The sequence below is a fragment of the Sinocyclocheilus rhinocerous genome, unplaced genomic scaffold (genome assembly GCF_001515625.1).
Source record: "Sinocyclocheilus rhinocerous isolate Xijiao unplaced genomic scaffold, SAMN03320098_v1.1 scaffold62, whole genome shotgun sequence".
NCBI lineage: Eukaryota > Metazoa > Chordata > Actinopteri > Cypriniformes > Cyprinidae > Sinocyclocheilus > Sinocyclocheilus rhinocerous.
The window spans coordinates 307,003-324,575 of NW_015656585.1; the positions used below are offsets into that span (position 1 = coordinate 307,003).

A 17,573-nucleotide genomic window follows, 5' to 3' on the forward strand; every position below is an offset into this window, starting at 1 on the left:
TCCAAAATACAAGTCCTTTATCCATAGTATTGTTTTCTCTAGTGAAAGTCATCTTACTTGAATCAGGAGAGAAATATGCACAGATCAAGTACAATTTACAAGTGAAAAAAGTCAGAAAAGACCGTTCAAATTTAAAACATCTTAATGATGGACTTGTTTCTTAAAACCATGCAACTTTTCACTTCACAAGATGTTAATTGCTGGACTGGTGTCGCGTGGATTATTTTGATGCTTTTATTGATGTTTGGGCTCTCATTCTGACGGCACCCATTCACTGCAGAGGATCCACTGGTGAGCAAGTAGTGTGATGCTAAATTTCTCAAAATCTGATGGAGAAACAAACTCACCTACATCTTAAATGGTCTGAGGGTGAGATACTATTCAGCAAATTTTCATTTTTGTGTGAACTATTCCTTTAATGCCCTGCCATGATTAAATTTACACAGCTTAATGAAGGGAGAGCCAGCCTCACTGAGCACTTTTTGCATTTAATTTTTTAGATGATTAAAGCAGAAATAAGTGGAATGGTTAATAATATACTCCATTTACACAGTACTTACTTTCTGTCTCTCATTTCGACACCAGTTTGAAGAGTTGGCGTATCTTTGGATGGAGAGGCAGAAGTCAGGTGGAAACTACAGCAGACATCGTGCTCAGACAGAGAAACATGTGGTTCTCTGCGTCACTTCACTCAAAATAGACCTGCTCATGGATTTCCTCAACGAGTTCTATGCCCATCCGAGACTACAGGTACATACAAGTGTTTATTTTTGCTCCGTGTTTTCCAGTAATCTGTATTAGAATCTAGCTCAGTATGTGATGGTAGTATCATTAATTCTCTAATGTCTTGTAGGATTATTATGTGGTGATACTCTGTCCCTCTGAGATGGACATCCAGGTGCGGCGTATACTGCAGATCCCATTGTGGTCTCAACGGGTCATCTACCTCCAAGGCTCTGCATTGAAGGATCAAGACCTGATGAGAGCCAAGTAAGTTTTCAAAATTAGTTTTTTGTCTAAAAGGTCCCTTTATTATATGTAGATGCATTCTGAACATGATTAAAGTAGGAAAATGAAACAACTACAATTTTGGATAGACCTTTATAGTCATGTCCATTGACATGCCAACACAGATTTTTAAACCAAGTGGATTTAAATGCAAAACATTATTTGTATCCTTGAATATGAAGTTGCACTATTATTGTTATTATTGAGATAATGGATGTCAAACAATTTCCTCTTTCACACTAAAAAAAAAACTGGATTTTACTTATATGTAAACCACTAGTTAAAGGTTTCTTTTTTCTTTTGGTTATGCCTTATCTCACTTGCCTGCCACTGAATTCAACTTCAAAAATGGACCTACAGTTAGATTTTCACTGAATGACTCCATGTTTGAGTCTATGAGAGAGCCATTCGACTGATACAGACATCAGTCCAATGGATCAGCAAACTTATCTGTTACTGCAAGTGATTTCATCAAGTCCTTTTTAAATACATTTATACTATCTCTAGATTACTGAGAACATTTGAGAATTGACCTCGGAATGAGATTAATATTGTCATGTGGAGATTTCCATTTTCCATGTAGCCTGTCAGCGAGCTCTTGTGCATTCAACAGTGTATTAAGAGTTACAGTACATTCACCAAAAAACATTTAAGGACATAAGATATGGAGTGCAGTTCTTTATAACTGAACTGTTTTTATATTGAGTAAGGTGACTTCAATGTCTATGAAGTGTAGACATCAATAGTACAACTTGCAAGAATGGTACTTAAAGCAGCAAATGTGTTGGACGATTTATGGCTCACTATAAAGTGCACAGCAATGCTTCACTGTTAAGGTTTGGCTTAATGGCAGGCTAAGCAGTTTAGCTAATTAAATTAGCATAATCTCATTATTCTCTGTGAAAGACAACGTGTGTTTCTTGCTTTTTAGATTCTGAGAGTGAAAGAGCTGTTAGTAAACTTCAGTCATAACTCACTTTTTCACAGTGATGTACAAGTACATGAATGTGGCATTTCTATAATTTAAACTTGCATATGCTTACTGATGAACTATTTCCAAATGGAAGCTTTGGACAGGCTCCCAAAAAAAAAGAACTAAATTAGTCTGAGAGGACATTTGAAGAGTCAACCTGCAAGCTCCACTGCCAGAGCCAAACCTGACACCAGTCTCAAGCCCATCTGTTCCTTATTAAAGCAGCCCTGAAATTTAAGGATAATATATCTGCTTCTTCCTGCAATGTAACTGCACTTAGAATCCTACTATATTCCTTGATTATAAATGCAGCGAATGTGTCTCAATATGCCCACTTCATATTCTAGTGCATGGATTTCTCATAAAACTCAGTTGGTTTCCTGGCCAGACGTGTAATCTGTGTATTGTAATGGGAAGGCTGGAATTTAAATGACTTTATGGTGTTAAAAGTCTCTATGTGGAAAAAAGTCATTTTCTAATTATTAAGATGTGTTCATTGCTGCTGCGTATTACTGGATGAATTATGCATGTTGTGAGCACTTTACTTTTGGTAACACTTTAGAATAGGGAACACATATTCACTGTTAAGAGTTTTCCCTGAACAAACTCTTAATTTGCTGCTTATTAATAGTTAGTAAGGTAGTTGTTAAGTTTAGGTATGGGGTAGGATTAAGGGATCTGAAATATGGTTTTACAGAATAAGGCATTAATATGTAGTTTATAGGCAGCCAATATGCTAGTAATATGCATGCTAAAAAGCAACTAGTTAATACTGAGAAAATAATGTTACCTTACTTTTTGCCAGTGGTTATATCTCACACTTTTAGATTTAAAGAATGTTTTGGGTTTAAAACAGGCTCTATCGAAAGCATCTGTGATATGATGTTGATTTGTTATTTGCAGTAATTCAGTGCCGTTGGAAATCTATGCGACCAGGCATTTTTCAGGGTTTAAATGCAGAATTGTGCACTGCAGCTCATATTTTTTAAGCACTTCTGTTATGAATTGTGCCATTTCAGCACAGGTCACTTGTCACCAAGAAGTTGTTGTTTAGCTGGTTAGTATGATTCAGTTTGCCCCTGCTGCTAGACGCTGTAACTACATCAGCTGGTAAAAAAAGGTCATTATATAATTTCCCTGCATCTCCAGAGAAATTATTGACATTTTTAGCAGTATCTCTCTCAGTATGTTCTCACAAATGCTGCAGTTCACACATAAAACTGCACAAATACATATTTTAGTACACTCACAATACTGTACAACGCAGGTCATTTTTTATTTGTAATTTAATGCACAAATAAGCTGTTATATTTGCACTCTACGTGAATGTGTGCTTTTGCATTTTTAATGACTTTAGAGATTTAGAGACTGTTTGATTTAGAGACAGTTATTCCATAATGTGGATTTGCAAATGTAAGTGGTCATGTCTGTTTACAGTCACAGAAAGAATAGATAGTGTTTGTGTTGCTGGGTTTACCAGTGTTATGTGGCTGTTTTTTTTTTTTTTTTGAAGATGCAGTGTGTATTTTGTGACATTTATCCTATTGTAGTGTTGTACACCAAAGGCTTCCATTGTAAAAGCATTACACTCAATTTTTGTTTGTTTTTACAAACTGAGGGAAGAGTCAAAATTATTTACTGTGGTAATTGACAGCATGTCACAGATGCTGTTGACAGAGTTTAACAGGAACCTGGAACATATCCAGAAAGCATTAAGAGTGTGAATGAAAACCATCTGAATATTAATGGCAGCCTTTTCAATGAGAAGAAACATCTTAAATCTATAGTTGCTGGACGTGAGGCTAGTATACCGTGAAATTGACCCTCAGTACTGACTGTGAAAAGCATGGCAATAATTACCTATCAGCACATTAATGCATACACACATGTGCAGGCCTTCAGGAGGAATTCACTTTACATCTGAGTGACACTGCTGTGTAATGATGTTCTGTGTCCTGCAGGATGGACGATGCAGAGGCGTGCTTCATCCTCAGCAGCAGAAATGAAGTGGACCGCACCGCAGCTGTAAATATAGCCTCATATAGTTCCTTGCCAAAAGTAAAAGTTATTAGGGCTGCAAAAACAACTAATAACGTCTCGGTTACGTATGGTAACCCTCGTTCCCTGAAGGAAAATACTACAAACAACAAATAACTGAGAAGGAAAATAATCGTAAATCCTATCTCATTATCGATTAGTCGGGTCTTTGAGCTGTGTATAGAGAATTTTTATCAGTGAAGCCACTTCAAATTAATAAAAATAAACCTAATTTCTATTCAAAAAGCACACCTTTTTTAAAATGTGAGCTGCAGCGGATGAATATACAACACACGTTTTCCCAAGCACAGGAACTTTTTTAAATAAATCAAATGGAGTGCAGCAAAAACAAGAAACCTAATTATTTTAATCAAAACAATTTTTACTGTTACACATCAAATTTACTTTATTAACCATAATAGAAACTATAGTATGGAATGCAAGTAATTATATTTTTAAATGAACAGTAGCTTAAAGCTAGTGGGAAATTTGAAACGTATATTGTAATATTATTCATACTTTTATTATTATGATTATTTTGTTTTCATCTTTTAAACTATGATGACTGTGTTTTATCATTTTATATTGTAGGCCTAACCATTTCAAATGGTTTTGTTTAACCAGTTAATCAAATAAATAATCAACAGATAATCTGATTGTCAAAGTAGTTGTTAGTTGCAGCTCTAAAAGTTATTATTGACACTTATTGCATGTATTTCAGAATGACTATCAGTTTTTTGTTGTTGTAACACAAATACAGTGAGTGATTTTCTCACTAAAACTGTATTTAATGGCAAAATGAAGTGTGCATATCATATTGTAAGAATGATGTCTGATCTTACAGGATCATCAAACCATTCTGCGAGCGTGGGCTGTAAAGGACTTTGCTCCAAACTGTCCTCTATATGTCCAGATTCTCAAACCTGAGAACAAATTCCATGTCAAATTTGCAGGTTAGTTTTTTTTCCCTTCTTCTTCAGGTTGACTCATTTTATATGCAATCAGTAAATATGCATCTGTCCTTCATAAATCATATTCAAATTTTAACAAGCATGAGGTAGTGTTTATTTACATAGTCATAATTTTTGGTCTTTTGACCAAAATTTATGTAATTTATATAGTCCATTACTTTTAATACAACAGCAAGTCAACAAAAAATCTAACATTTTAAATGCCTTTTGATATATAAACATAAAATACAACATTAAAAGTGTGAAATGTGAAATCTTTCCTGACAATTAGACATGGTCTTATTGTAAGGGCAATATGTTAGCAGCTTATAGCTTATTGTATGTACTATAGATGGTTGTTGTTGTTGTGTGTGTGTGTGTGTTTTCTGTAGTTGTATGAATAATAAATATAGATCCATCTGGATTCTACACCCTCAGTCTCCCAAGTTATACATCCTCTTTGAAATGTTTCATGGTTATGAGCAGCCGTTTTGTATGTCTAGCATGGCCTCCACCTCTTGGGTCACTGCATTTGCATTTACATGTGTTCATTTAGCAGATGAAGTGAAGTATTAAGAGGGATTAATATGCCCCTTTGCGTGTGCAGTGCTCTAAAAGCATGTCGTAATTCAAACACTTTGAGAAAGGTAAATAATGAAGAAAAGAGATTTAAAATAAACAGCTTTAAAGGGGTCATATGATGCGATTTAAATTTTTCCTTTCTCTTTGGAGTGTTACAAGCTCTTGGTGCATAAAGAAGATCTGTAAAGTTGCAAAGACTAAAGTCTCAAATCCAAAGAGATATTCTTTATAAAAGTTCAGAGTCAGCCACACCTACCTAAAACGGTTTGTTCTAACACGCCCCCACATGTCTACGTCACGATGTGGGAAGATTTGCATAACCTGGCATATTAAAACTTTTAATGCAAGATTCTTGTTTAGTTTCTCGTTTTTGTGTGTAGCACAGAATTATATTCTTGATCCACATGTTCAGATAAGAGTCATCCATGGCAATATAGCAGTAGCCTTGACAGTACAACAGTACTTAACAGTACAGTGTGATTGTGTGGTTTTATTGTGAAAAATGGTTGTGATATTAAGATCTTTCAACTATTATTTGTTAAATGTTGAATATGCTATCAAATTATCTTGTTGGGTTCTGTAAAAGCAGTATTATATCATTGCATTTAAAGTGAAAGGGTTTACACATACACATACTGTAAATATATCAAGGTTAACTAAAATGAACTAAAAATTTACATTACTTGAAATAAAATATTGTAAGCATTAACTGAAATAAAAACTTTGTATTTCAGCTAATTCCCAAGGCAACCTTTTTTTCATTTTAAATAATTTTAACTTCTTGTAAAATTACTAAATGTAAAATTAAATGAAAAAATTAATAAAAGCTACGTAGACATACTGTATATATATATATATATATATATATATATAAAATATACTAAAAATGACAAAAACACAACACAAAACATAAGCATATATTTTGTCACTAAATGTGGATTTGAGTTGACTGATTTCATAGAAAATCACGTAGTGTATGATGGTCACAGACTCTAATTTTTTAGCTTCAGACTCTGATTCCATCCAGTTGGAGGATATCAGACATGTTTGATATTTTGAGTCGATTTTAGAACATACGTTGTTTTCATTTGTCACGTGTCTCCAAGCAAAAGATGCAAACTCTGCGTGATTTTTGACTTTAAAGTCTGGTAGTGTGTGATCCTCCTCAGTCAGTGTATGATGACCAAGTCGGTAAATGTATGATGCCCAGTATTTTAAGATCTGTTCAGTTTTTAAAAGTTATGTAGTGTATTCCAGCCTTAATTTAAAAAGTGTCTTGTAATGAAACCAATTTGATCTGAATGAACAAGATGACCGAATCAACTCTGGGTGTTAAAGCTGTTCTGATGAAGTTGACGTTATGTTGATTAGTGATCTGGAGTGGTAAAGTTGGATTTATGTTAGTTTTTTAAGTACTGAGATTAGGGCAGTTCACTTGTGTGGTGAAACTGAGGTGTTTTTAGTTTCATAGTGTCTCCAAATTTCACAAGAATGACCGGTGTCGTAGAAGTGTTTATAGAATTCAGCAGGGAGTCCATCTGTGCCTGGTGCTTTATCATTTGAGAGCTGTTTCATTGAAATTCATTCCTTTTTAAGGGAACATCAATATTTAATATTTGTTCATTTACTGTTGTGATCCAGGGTGATTTGATAAGTATGCAATGAATATTTGGCCAAAGTCATAACAAGCAGTGCATGATTATATTACATTACATTACATTATAAATTCTCACACAAATGAGGTGTCGGTATGTTTTGTTTGTTAGATCATGTGGTGTGTGAGGAGGAGTTCAAGTATGCCATGCTGGCCCTCAACTGTGTGTGCCCAGCCACTTCGACACTGGTCACACTCCTGGTGCACACGTCTCGTGGACAGTGAGTACTGATGTCTTCCTTTTTTCCCTGACACTGATCAAAGAGAAGTGTTTTCTCAAATGCTGTTTATTTTATTGAAGGATTTAATAATGAATAATGACACCTCACGTAACCTTTCCAATTCTGTGATCCCTAACAATTAATAGTGTCACAAATAATTACTCAGGGCAGATTTGTGAGGAGAGCCGATCAATGCCATTAAACTTCCTGTGATTATTTCCCAGAGGAAGACTGACCATGCATTCACCTGAATTTGCTGAGATTTTTTTGTATAAAGAAAACTCTCAAATATTCCCACAATAACAGTGATATCACATTTGCTGAAACAAGGTTTGGAGTGTGATCTTTGTGCTTGTGTTTGACCTGTCTGCTTGGGGTTTCAGGGAGGGACAGATGTCTCCAGAACAGTGGCAGAGGACATATGGCCGTTGCTCTGGGAATGAAGTTTACCACATTCGTCTGATGGACAGCAAGTTCTTTGGCGAATATGACGGGAAGAGTTTTACTTATGCCTCCTTCCATGCACATAAAAAGTGAGTGATTGTGGAACACTTTGAGCTGCACAATTTACTATTGGGATGCATGTGAAGTGATTTATTTAGAAACCCTCCTTAAAAAAAATCCCCAGGTGTCAGCTGACTGAGCATGCTGGTATTTTGTACATTTTCTTGATTTTTTTTTTTATTACTGTAATACTGTTGCCACTCTGCACACTGCTGTTTTCATTTTACACATTCCCTATATACACTACTGTTCAAAAGTTTGGGGTGGGTAAGATTTTTTAAAATGTTTTTTTAAGTCTCTTATGCTGACCAAGGCTGCATTTATATAAAAAATATAGTAAAAACTGTAATATTGTAAAATATTTTCTATTTTAATGTATTTTGAAATGTAATTTATTCCTGTGATGCAAAGCTGAATTTTCAGCAGCCATTACTTCAGTCTTCAGTGTGACTTGATCATTCTTGTGAAATCATATTGCTCAGGAAACATTTCTTATTATCAATGTTGAAAACAGTTGTTTTGTTTAATGTTTTTGTGGAAACTGATACTTTTTTCCCCAGAATTCTTTGATGAATAGAAAGTTTAAAAGAACAGCATTTAGTGGAAATAGAAATCTTTTGTTACAATGTAAAAGTCTTTACTGTCGCTTTTGATTAATTTAATAAATCCTTGCTTAATAGAACTATTTGGGGCAGATTTACTATCAGCTTGCGCCAGCGCAAACCCTCATTTGGTGTTAAAAAAACGGTCAGGATTTACTAAAGACACGCAGTGGGAAATTAGTTTTGAAAAGATGTGGACAGTTATTTTTGCGACTCACCTTATTGAATATGCATTTGTAGGAGTTTCCCTTTTGATCTGTAAATTTATGGGAGGAGATTTAAATGAATCACGCAACGCGATTTACTAAGATTTGCGCTGGTCAGTTCACTGGTATTTGTGCCATTATTTAACGCCCCAAAAAAGCATGTCTTAAAGCAGGGGGTAATTTGCGCTGCTCTTGGTAGATTGCGCTGGTCATTATGGAAATGTTGATGCTGCGTCTGTGTTCTTTAATGTGCTCCTTGTCAGTAAATCAACCGCAGAATTTTCCAATCCCATCGGCACTTTTATAGAATTGCGCTTTAACGCTAATTTGCCGTTTAGTAAATCTGGCCCTTTATGTCTTAAAAAAAAGAAATTTATAGACCCCCATACTTTTAAACAGTAGTGTATATATCAGGTAATTCACACTCTATTGGTCACTTTGCTCAGCCTGTTATGGCTTAATCTCATTTGCATTATAATGGTCAATTGCACTTTATTGCCATGTGTAATTCATTTGCATCATGTTTTAATTCACGTGATATATTACTATATGCATTCACTGGCTCTGTACTTGTACTCTACAGAATAACAATAAAATATAATGTATTCAAGATCCTCAAAGTAGCATCAGGGTGTAGATCCTCCCAAATAAAGATCAGTTAGCACTGCAATCTAGTGTTGGGCTATATGCTCCATAGTCATATCGTCCTATCGTCAGCCTGTGAGATCGCCGATACACAGTATTATCGTGCTAATTTAATTATTTACTTACTTAGTTTCATTGCCTGAGAGTGAACCAATTCCAGCGTAATGCTAAACGCAGCCTAATGTTAGTGTAATCTATTAAGTACACATCTTCTTGTCAAGTACCAAGTACCATCGTACATACATCTGCATTTTGTTCGTAATTCGCAAGAGAGCAGGATTCAGTCTGCGTGCACTTGCACTGAACAATGGAACAAACTATTGTCTGTCCCCTACTGCAATTCCTTTCTCTCTTAAACACCAAAATCATCTGTTCCTTAGGTATGGCGTCTGCCTAATCGGCACAAAGAGAGAAGACAATAAGAGCATACTTCTGAACCCCGGCCCTCGCCACATCATGTCTGCCACAGACACCTGCTACTACATCAACATCACTAAAGAGGAGAACTCTGCCTTCATCTTCAAACAGGAGGAGAAGCACAGCAAAGGGCTGTCGGCCACCGGCGTGTATGACGCCCCATCTCGTCTCCCGGTGCAGAACATCATCGCAAGCATGGGTGAGGGAACAGATAGTAGTGTCTACCTGATGAAGTGATGCAGCTAACAGAAATCTTCAAACTTTTAATCATCAGCCTAATGAGTTTCTTGAAAGCTGCACCAAGCGGAAATCCGAAAATAATGACTGATTTAAACATCAGTGGTGTTGTTATTGTTACATAACACAGCCTAAACAAATGAAGCACAAGTTTTAATTTGTTTACATCAGTGCAGCCCGAGGGTTGGTTTCCATATGCCAGTTAGTGGTATGAGAGTAACATTCAGAAACAACATTGTCAGGGTGAATTTATCAAAATAAAGAAGTTTTAAGTCATGCTCATGATAAAATATACTTTCTTTCATTGTTTTTCCTTTGTTGAAGTTGATCAGTCTACTTCATATGGTAAGTCTGAGCATGTGGTTTCGAGACACAGTTAAATCATAAGACATCATTAGTGGATGTCTGTGTAAATGTTAACATTTACAGAAACCTCTCTCTCCCGTTCATTCCTGTTATTTTGTGGAACTCAAAAGCTCAAGGCTTTTGTCCTGCAAGCTTTTTACCTACAAAATGAAGTTTTTTTTTCCTCGATTGGGCTTGGAAACTGCTTTTGCATGTGTAAAATATCCCTGGCCTACTCTCTACTGTAATTATTTATATATAAGGAACTAGTTCATTATGTTTCTTCACTGATTTGTTTTCACAACTGCTCTTAACATTTTGCAAAGGAACAATTTTCTGGATAACAGCAGAATTTCCCTTAAGAAAATGTTCTTCCCTTCAGCATTTTTAAATTAAACCTCACGGTGCTTAAAGATTTCGGTTGCAAAGCACTGATTTGAAATGTGCAAATCAGTCTTCATTCATAAAAAGCAATAAATCAGGGTTGAGGTCAACTTCAGTGCGTTTAAGAAATATTGTGCTGTAATTAAATATTTATAGCATCTACTGTGTACGTAGGCTAATTTTCCTAGTAATTTACGCAAGATTTTTCATTTTATTCATTGTGCTGATGGAAACGAACTGGAATTGACCTAAATTCTGAGTCATCAAAAATTGATGTTCATAACTCAGTATTTCTTTGGCCGCTTTCATTGCACTGAAAATAGCACAAAAGCAATTGACATTTCAGATTTTAGATCGTTTTATCGGTGGACACATCAATTTCCTCACATCACACTTTCCCAAAGCTTGCCCAAAGAGGAAAACCTCAGCTCTCATGGCTCATTTGTTTTGCATTACAGGAACTGTGGCCATTGACCTGCAGAACCCAGATCCCCCGGCTGACAGCAGTAAACTGACCCTGCCCACAGAGAACGGAGCTGGGAGTCGTAGACCCAGCATTGCCCCTGTGCTGGAGATCGCTGATTCCTCTGCAATCCTGCCTTGTGATCTTCTCAGTGACCCCTCAGAAGATGAGACCAACCAATCGGATGAGGAAGGAGCACCAGCCTTAGAGTAAATACCATTTTAAAAGTACAAAATCGATGTGATTTCTCAGGGAAAGCGTGATAGAATAGTTTGTCTTTGACGTTTTAAAGAGCCAGCAAATGTGAAAGACATGAGCCTTAAATCAAGTCTCATGTGGATAGCTGTGCTACTACTTTCCTAAGCAACCCATTTTTAACTGGGAGACAATAAAATGATAAATGAAATATTCAAGTACAGCACCAGGAAAATCCTGTACACTTACACTACTGTTAAAAAGTTTGGGGTCGCTAAGATTTTTTTTTTTTAGTTAAAGGTCTCTTCTCCTCACCAAGGAAAAAAAAGAAATATTATTACAATTTAAAATGACTGTTTTCAATTTGAATGTATTTATTCCTGTGATGGCAAAGCTGACTTTTCAGCAGTCATTACTCCAGTCTTCAGTGTCACATGATCCTTCAGAAATCATTCTGATTTGCTGCTTAAGAAACAATTATTATTGTCAGTGTTAAAAAGAATTGTGCTTCTTAATGTTGTGGAAACGTATACATTTTTTCAGGATTCTTTGATAAAAAGAAAATTACAAAGAACAGCATTTAAGTCAAATAGAAATTTTATCAAGTTATAAATGTCTTTACTGACACTTCTACTGATATCAATTTAATGCATCCTTGCTGAAAAAAATTTCTAGTTATTTCTTAACTGTGCACTCTCACTAGTGTGATTGTTGAATTACATTTTATAGCTTTCAGGAAGATCAGATGAACCTTAAATGTATTAGTTGCTATCAGCCTTTCAGCGGTCATGCTGCAGAATAATTACAGCGTTTGCTTATGTCAGTCAGCGCCGGAGGAAACGTGGACTGATTCTCTCTCTCTGTCTCTCTCTCTCTCACACACACACACACACACACACTATTGATAAAGACTAAATCTCTTACAGAACAGCACTGAGTCGTTCTCGCCGCAGGACTCCTGTATTTTCTAATGCTTTCTCTGGTGAGCAGAGTGAATTGGTGAATATCCCTGCTCTGCTGTACTGAGCTGCTGATCCTTCAGTGCTCTCACAGTGCCATCTACTGATCATTTACATGCAATGCTTTCAAAAATAAAGCCTTTGTAGACTGATTGATGTCAGTCAAGGGTTCATGAGCTGTATCATGTGCTAATTAATACTCATACTTGTTACATTTTATATCCTTCTGCTTTTTCAAGGTGTATTAAAGGCTATCCTCCAAACTCCCCTTACATTGGAAGCTCCCCAACTCTTTGTCACCTTTTGCAACAAAAGGCGCCGTTTTGTTGCCTACGACTTGACAAGGTGAGTGTATAACTCTTAATTCACCCTTAAATACTGAAAGCGATTCAGCTTAATCCATTGCTGTGGCATAGTTTGATGAAAGATAAATTGTGAAGTTTTTACTGACTTATGTAATGCTAGTATATTTATGTGGAGGGATTTAACAGTCTGAATTAATTAATTTGTCATGCATTTTAGCAATGAATACATAAAAGTACAAAGAAATGGGTATCATGTCATTTTTCAGGTCACTTTTCATTTTACATAAATACATTTCACACACCATATTTATTTGAACTCACTTTTCATTATGCTTATATTTACTGAATGTATGATGTTTTCAATTTAATGATATAATGATGTTGTCCACTGTATTTAATTTTTTTATAGCGTGTATTTCAATTCATATTTCCTGAGGTTTTTCATTTTGTGGCAATTTGTTTCATTTCATTTTACAAAATACTGTATGTATTCCATGCATTATGTATTTATTGCAACATTCTATGATGCATTTAAGAACATTTGTGTGTGTGTGTGTGTGTGTGTGGCATACATTTAGAGCTGATATCTGTATCATTTATTTCAGTCCACTAAACATTTTACTTGTTTTTGATTGCAGGGTTGTCGGCACAATAGCTTTGAAGATGCCAAGGCATATGGTTTCAAAAACAAGTTGATTATCGTTTCTGCTGAGACAGCGGGAAATGGCCTGTACAACTTCATAGTGCCGCTGCGTGCCTATTACCGACCTCGGAAGGAGCTGAATCCCATTGTACTGCTGCTGGATAATCCGTGAGCGAGCTGCCTCATCAGTTTTTCAGCCCATGTTACTGTTCATAGTGATGACTTTAGACTTCGAAAGCCAGTCGAAAGCATTGCTTAACCCGACTTTACCACTTAAAAATACTTCCAGGCATATTTGCATAAAAAACAAATCTCAGTTCACACTCTGTCATGTATTAGATGGAAATCCTTATGTATTATATTGCTCTCTAATGCTAAACGCTTTCAAAAGTGTTGTTCATTATGCGCCACATATTCTTCCTTTCACTAATGCAAAATAGTGTACAGTCACATTGTAGAATCTTCCTCAGAGTTTCCATGGCAACTCTGAGATGTGTCAACATCTGCATTTTGCACAAGCTTTTACCCTGAGAATACATTTTTATAAGGTTGTTTGCCAGTGCCAAACCTTTAAGAACTTTAAAACTGCAGCTGTGAGTGGATTAGCATTTTCAAACTGCTCTTCCCCTCCATTTCCAGGCCTGATAATCATTTTCTTGAAGCCATCTGCTGTTTCCCTATGGTGTACTACATGGCTGGTACCATTGACAAGTAGGTTTTTAAACATTTCACTGCACAAACACAACCCAAAATGGGTTTTAGTCTGGTCTGAATGGTCCATTTGTGCTGGTTTCTGTCATAGTTTAGATAACCTGCTGCAGTGTGGCATCATCTACGCTGATAACCTGGTGGTGGTGGATAAGGAGAGCACGATGAGTGCAGAGGAAGACTACATGGCAGATGCTAAAACCATAGTTAACGTGCAGACCATGTTCAGGTACGTTGTATCCTCTAACAGCAAATTGGTTGTATTTGTCTTCAAGCTGATGTTTTTCTCTACATTAGCTGGGTACTAATTACTTTGTTGGCTGAGTTTTTCCTGCAAAACTTCATTTTCGTCTTTGTTGTTGTGTCCTCTACTAGGTTGTTTCCTAGTCTCAGCATAATCACTGAACTAACCCATCCTTCTAATATGAGATTCATGCAGTTTCGTGCCAAAGACTGCTACTCCTTGGCTCTCTCCAAACTTGAAAAGGTGTCATATCTTAACAACCACACCATTTCACTAAACATCTACAGTAGGTCCAAAAGTCTGAGATGTTTTGAATTTTTAGAACTTATTATTTCAGTCATTGTAAATTATATTGATCATAACAGTGTGTAAAGTTGAATCAAAAATTCTAATGAATTTGAGAATGATTCAAGCCCCATGGACTCCATTAGTTTGTGTAAAACCTTATATCACATGATCTAGAAATAGGGCAGAAATAATAATAAATAATCTAAATTATTTGTTGTTAATTTCTTTGTTTTATTTTTATTTATTTTTTTAATTTCCAGGTTTAAATTAGATTTTGAGTTTCAGACTTTTGGACTCCAATAATAGTTTATAATTATTCTTCCTTGCAAGTAAACAATTTAACTACTCTAACCAGGCATAACATTAGCATACTACATTTCAGACTTTTCTATGATATGAAATAACTTTGCTTAAATGCTACAAATTTATTATGACATGATGCATTAGGAATCTTTCTGAGTGATTCTTAAGTATGGTGTATTTGTGATGATTGCATGCTTCAAATGGCTGTAAATGCCTGAAAATACCGAAACTGGGATAATGCTGGATAGGAAATTGCCAGATGGTCTCAAAATCTCTAAATCATCAGCGGTGGAAAGAGCCTTCAATCTTTTGTTGTGATCTTTTTCCCTTTCCTCCAGATAGAGAGAGATAAGGGCTCTAATCTGGCATTCATGTTCCGCCTTCCATTCGCTGCAGGCAGAGTGTTCAGTATTAGTATGCTGGATACTCTTCTTTACCAGGTGGGTAATAGATCAGATGCAATTTCTGCTAATCCTCTACCAAGATATGAAAAATTTGGTGCCACCTTGTGGCTCTCTGATATCTATGAATATATATTATATACAGTACACTACGGTTCAAAACATTTGGGGGTTAGTAAGTTTTTATTTTTAAAGAATTGAATGCTTTTATTCAGCAAGGACAAATTAAATGGATCAAAAGTGACAATAACATGTATGTTACAAACGATTTCTATTTAAAATAAATGCTGTTCTTTTGAACTATTCATCTAATAATTCATCAAATTTTACAGTTTGCAGAATAACAGTTTTTAGCATTGATAATAATAAATACATTTCTTGAGCACAAAATCAGCATATTAGTATGATTTCTGAAGGATCATGTGACACTGAAGACTGGAGTAATGGCTGCTGAACATTCAGCTTTACCATCACAGGAATAAATAAAATGTTTTATATATATATATATATATATATATTATATTTTATGTGAAAATAGAGAAAACGGTTATCTTAAATTGTAATATTATATCACAAAATTACTGTTTTTACAGTATTTCGATCAAATAAATACAGCCTTGATGAGAGCAAGAAATCGCTTAAAGAGTTACAAATTTTCTTTTCATCAAAGAATCCTGAAAAAATGTATCAGTTTGAACAACATTAAGCAGCACAATTGTTTTTAACTATGATAATAATAAATGTTTCTGAAGTAAAAAAAAAAAGTCTTATCAACCCCAAACTTGTGAACAGTAGTGTATGTACAGTATGTATATGGAATATTTGATTTGTTTTTTTTTATATTAAGCTAGGGGTCTTCAAAAGGAGGGCTGCTAATTATTAAAAAATTACAGTATTTGTCAATCAAAAACATTAAGATAAATTCAGCCAATGTTAAAGATAAACTCAGGTTCAGCTTGATGTGTCATTGTCCCTCCCACATTAAAATAAAATAAATGTATTTGTGTGTGTGTGTGTGTGTGTGTGTGTGTGTGTAGTGCATGTTTTGTTTCTCCACACATTTGATGCTCAAAACTAAAGGCAGATTTTCACCTTTCTGTGCAGTAGATAGAAACAGAGTACCTTGAGTGGCAATTGCAGTAGACTGTGGTCCTGCTTTGCTCCCCTCAGGCACTGAGTCTCTGTGGAGTCTTTATTGATTATGTGAGGTCTGGAGATCATCTGTGTGCTTTCTGGGGACCGTTTCTGTGTTTATGTAGTTTCTGTTTATCCTCTAGTCTTTTGTGAAGGACTATATGATTCTCATTGCAAGACTCCTGCTCGGTCTAGACACCACCCCGGGCTCTGGCTACCTCTGTGCTGTAAGTGTAATCACAAACAAAAACACACCCACACACCCTCAGCAGCCAGTACGTCTGGCATCATTGCATGCCATTGTTTTGCATACATTATGCAAGCCATTGTTTCAGTTAAAATGCATAAAGCTGGTTATTTGACCTTGTCCACCCACAAATCTGTTGCTGCTGTCAGTAGTGTTGAAATGAGGCAGATGGTGTAAACATATCATCACGTTTTAAAGGCTTAGTTGTATGTGATATGATGGGTGATATGGGTGATATGATTTTTCACCGCTTAATTTTCTTTATTCAAAATTATTAATATTTAAAGTGCCCCTATTATGGGTTATGAAAGGTTCATATTTTGGTTTTGGGAGTCCCCAACAACAGGTTGACATGCATGCAAGGTCAAAAAACACTTTCATTGTCTTATAATATGCATTTATTTTGCTTGCTCAACGACTCCCAAACGATTCGCTCAACGATTAATTTTTCCGAACCCCTCCTTTGCGTGACGCTAATCTGCGGTGATTGGTCCGATTGATCGTTTTCATTTTCATTTAGGGTGTATTCACACCTGTCATGTTTGGTTCGATTGAATCGAACTCCAGTTCGTTTCCCCTCTTGGTGCGGATCTTTTTGGCAGGTGTGAATACAGCAATTGCACTCGGGTGCGGACCAAACAACCGCACCGAGACCCAGCTGAAGAGGTGGTCTCGGTCTGCTTCCAAACGAACTCTGGCACAGATCGTTTAAGGTGTGAATATTACCTGACCTCAATCCGACCCAATTGCAGAAATCACGCTCAGAAACAGACAGCTCGTGCATATAGTGCTGTAATTTCGTTTCAATGGCTTAAATCACTTGTTTTTAAACAACAATGCTTAAAGGGTTAGTTCACCCAAAAATGAAAATTAGGCTGCTAATTACTCACCCTCATGTTGTTCGAAACCCGTAAGACC

At 35.9% G+C, this 17,573-nt stretch overlaps 1 protein-coding gene across 11 annotated transcripts in view; it reads left to right on the top strand.

Annotated features, from left to right (window-relative positions):
• kcnt1b (potassium sodium-activated channel subfamily T member 1b) overlaps positions 1-17,573 on the top strand; it is a 98,100-nt gene that overhangs the window by 66,987 nt on the left and 13,540 nt on the right. For 8 of the 11 annotated variants that reach the window (XM_016527894.1, XM_016527885.1, XM_016527888.1 and 5 more), the window contains 16 exons: positions 586-750; positions 854-990; positions 3,943-4,006; positions 4,863-4,971; positions 7,317-7,425; positions 7,809-7,958; positions 9,763-9,998; positions 10,361-10,381; positions 11,224-11,437; positions 12,622-12,727; positions 13,326-13,498; positions 13,970-14,041; positions 14,133-14,267; positions 14,414-14,525; positions 15,212-15,313; positions 16,552-16,635. In XM_016527894.1, the coding sequence (XP_016383380.1) occupies positions 586-750; positions 854-990; positions 3,943-4,006; positions 4,863-4,971; positions 7,317-7,425; positions 7,809-7,958; positions 9,763-9,998; positions 10,361-10,381; positions 11,224-11,437; positions 12,622-12,727; positions 13,326-13,498; positions 13,970-14,041; positions 14,133-14,267; positions 14,414-14,525; positions 15,212-15,313; positions 16,552-16,635 (1,989 nt within the window). The remainder of the gene's footprint in view (positions 1-585; positions 751-853; positions 991-3,942; positions 4,007-4,862; positions 4,972-7,316; positions 7,426-7,808; positions 7,959-9,762; positions 9,999-10,360; positions 10,382-11,223; positions 11,438-12,621; positions 12,728-13,325; positions 13,499-13,969; positions 14,042-14,132; positions 14,268-14,413; positions 14,526-15,211; positions 15,314-16,551; positions 16,636-17,573) is intronic. The other 3 variants (XM_016527886.1, XM_016527895.1, XM_016527892.1) reach the window with 1 other exon arrangement.